Source organism: Tiliqua scincoides, chromosome 5 (assembly GCF_035046505.1).
Source record: "Tiliqua scincoides isolate rTilSci1 chromosome 5, rTilSci1.hap2, whole genome shotgun sequence".
In the NCBI taxonomy this organism is placed as follows: domain Eukaryota; kingdom Metazoa; phylum Chordata; class Lepidosauria; order Squamata; family Scincidae; genus Tiliqua; species Tiliqua scincoides.
The window spans coordinates 105,235,450-105,237,013 of NC_089825.1; the positions used below are offsets into that span (position 1 = coordinate 105,235,450).

Here is a 1,564-nt window from a genome sequence, read left to right on the forward strand (position 1 = left end):
AAAGACTAGACAAGGAACTCTCAGCTGTTGGCTATTCACCATCAGAGGGCAGGCTGTGGTGCTGTGGGCATTCCAGAGCTTTGCCTGGAGGTTTCAAGAAATCCGGCACCAATACTGAACTGGAGTTTTCAAATATTCTAGAAAATAAGTGAACAGATGAGAAATCATCACTTGTATCATCATCATCATCATAGTCATAAATGCGTTACTAAATCAGGATGTAGTTGTTGAAGGCTTCTGTTTCCTTCTACAGATTATAGCACACCAAATGCAAAATGTCCAACAAAACTTCAGTGTCTTCAGCATCTGGGTACCTGCTCCTGCCATTCTCAGACGTTCGTGAATTTCAGATTCTACATTTTGTGGCGTTCCTGCTGTTATACTTGGGGATTGTCTCAGGGAACCTTCTCATCATCACTGCAATAGCTCTTGACCATCACCTGCACAGCCCCATGTACTTATTTTTAATGAACTTGGCCATACAGGACGCTGGGCTTGTGTCAATCTTTATTCCCAAATCCATGGCCAACTCCCTCATGAACACCAGGTACATATCTTATTCTGGATGTGTGGCACAAGTCTTCTTGTACCTTTTCTTTACAGCATCTAATTTTTCCCTTCTCACAGTCATGGCATATGATAGATACGTTGCCATTTGCAGTCTGTTAGAATATGAATTGATCATGAACAGGGGCGCTTGTCTGCAAATAATTGCCATTGTATGGATCACTGGTTTTCTCTATTCAGTGTTGCACACCAGTGGCACTTTTGCAATCACTTTCTGCTCCAACATTGTCAACCAGTTCTTCTGTGAAATCCCTCAATTACTGAAGCTTGCCTGTTCTGACTTATACCTGATTGAAATGGGAGTTCTTGTATTCAGCATTTTCATGTGCTTGGGCTGCTTTATTGTTGTAACCTATGTGCACATCTTCACTGCAGTGCGCAGAATACGTTCTGTGCAAGGCAGGAAAAAGGCCCTCTCAACTTGCCTTCCCCACCTTATTGTTTTCTCCACCTTTGTGTCTACTGCAAGTTTTGCTTACCTGAGGCCCTCCTCTGACAATCCATCTCACCTGGACATAGCAATAACTATTATGTACTCTGTGGTTCCACCCCTGCTGAATCCAGTAATCTACAGCATGAGAAATAAGGAGATCAAAAACACAGTGAGAAGACTTTTGGGTTTCTGAACACCTAAAAATAGAGTTTTGATCTTCTATTTGTATGAGTGAGTTCTGTATGTGTGTAAAATTATTATTATTATTATTATTATTATTATTATTATTATTATTATTATTATTATTATTAACAGTATTTATATACAGCTTTTCAACTAAAAGTTCACAAAGCGGTTTACAGAGAAAAATCAAATAACAGTCACTAGAACAGACAATCTAGACAGTCACTAGAACAGACAGTGCTGGGGTGAGGTGGGTCAGTTACTCTCCCCCTGCTAAAAAAAGAGGAGCACCCACTTGAAAAGTGCCTCTTACCCAATCAGCAGGGGTTATGTATTATCAGTGTATGTATTATAAATGTTGAGGGAGGGGCAGTATGTGGC

The 1,564-nt window shown here is 40.4% G+C and overlaps 1 protein-coding gene across 1 annotated transcript; it reads left to right on the forward strand.

The window, feature by feature from the left end:
• The first annotated feature begins 275 nt into the window (after window positions 1–275).
• Window positions 276–1,193, forward strand: LOC136652896 (olfactory receptor 14A16-like). The gene has a single exon (XM_066629821.1). It carries the CDS (start codon window positions 276–278, stop codon window positions 1,191–1,193), a length of 918 nt encoding a protein of 305 aa, XP_066485918.1.
• Window positions 1,194–1,564: the final 371 nt, after the last annotated feature.

Excerpts from the sequence above, each read along its gene's own strand:
- LOC136652896 (XM_066629821.1), top strand. The coding sequence starts at position 276 with ATGTCCAACAAAACTTCAGTGTCTTCAGCATCTGGGTACCTGCTCCTG.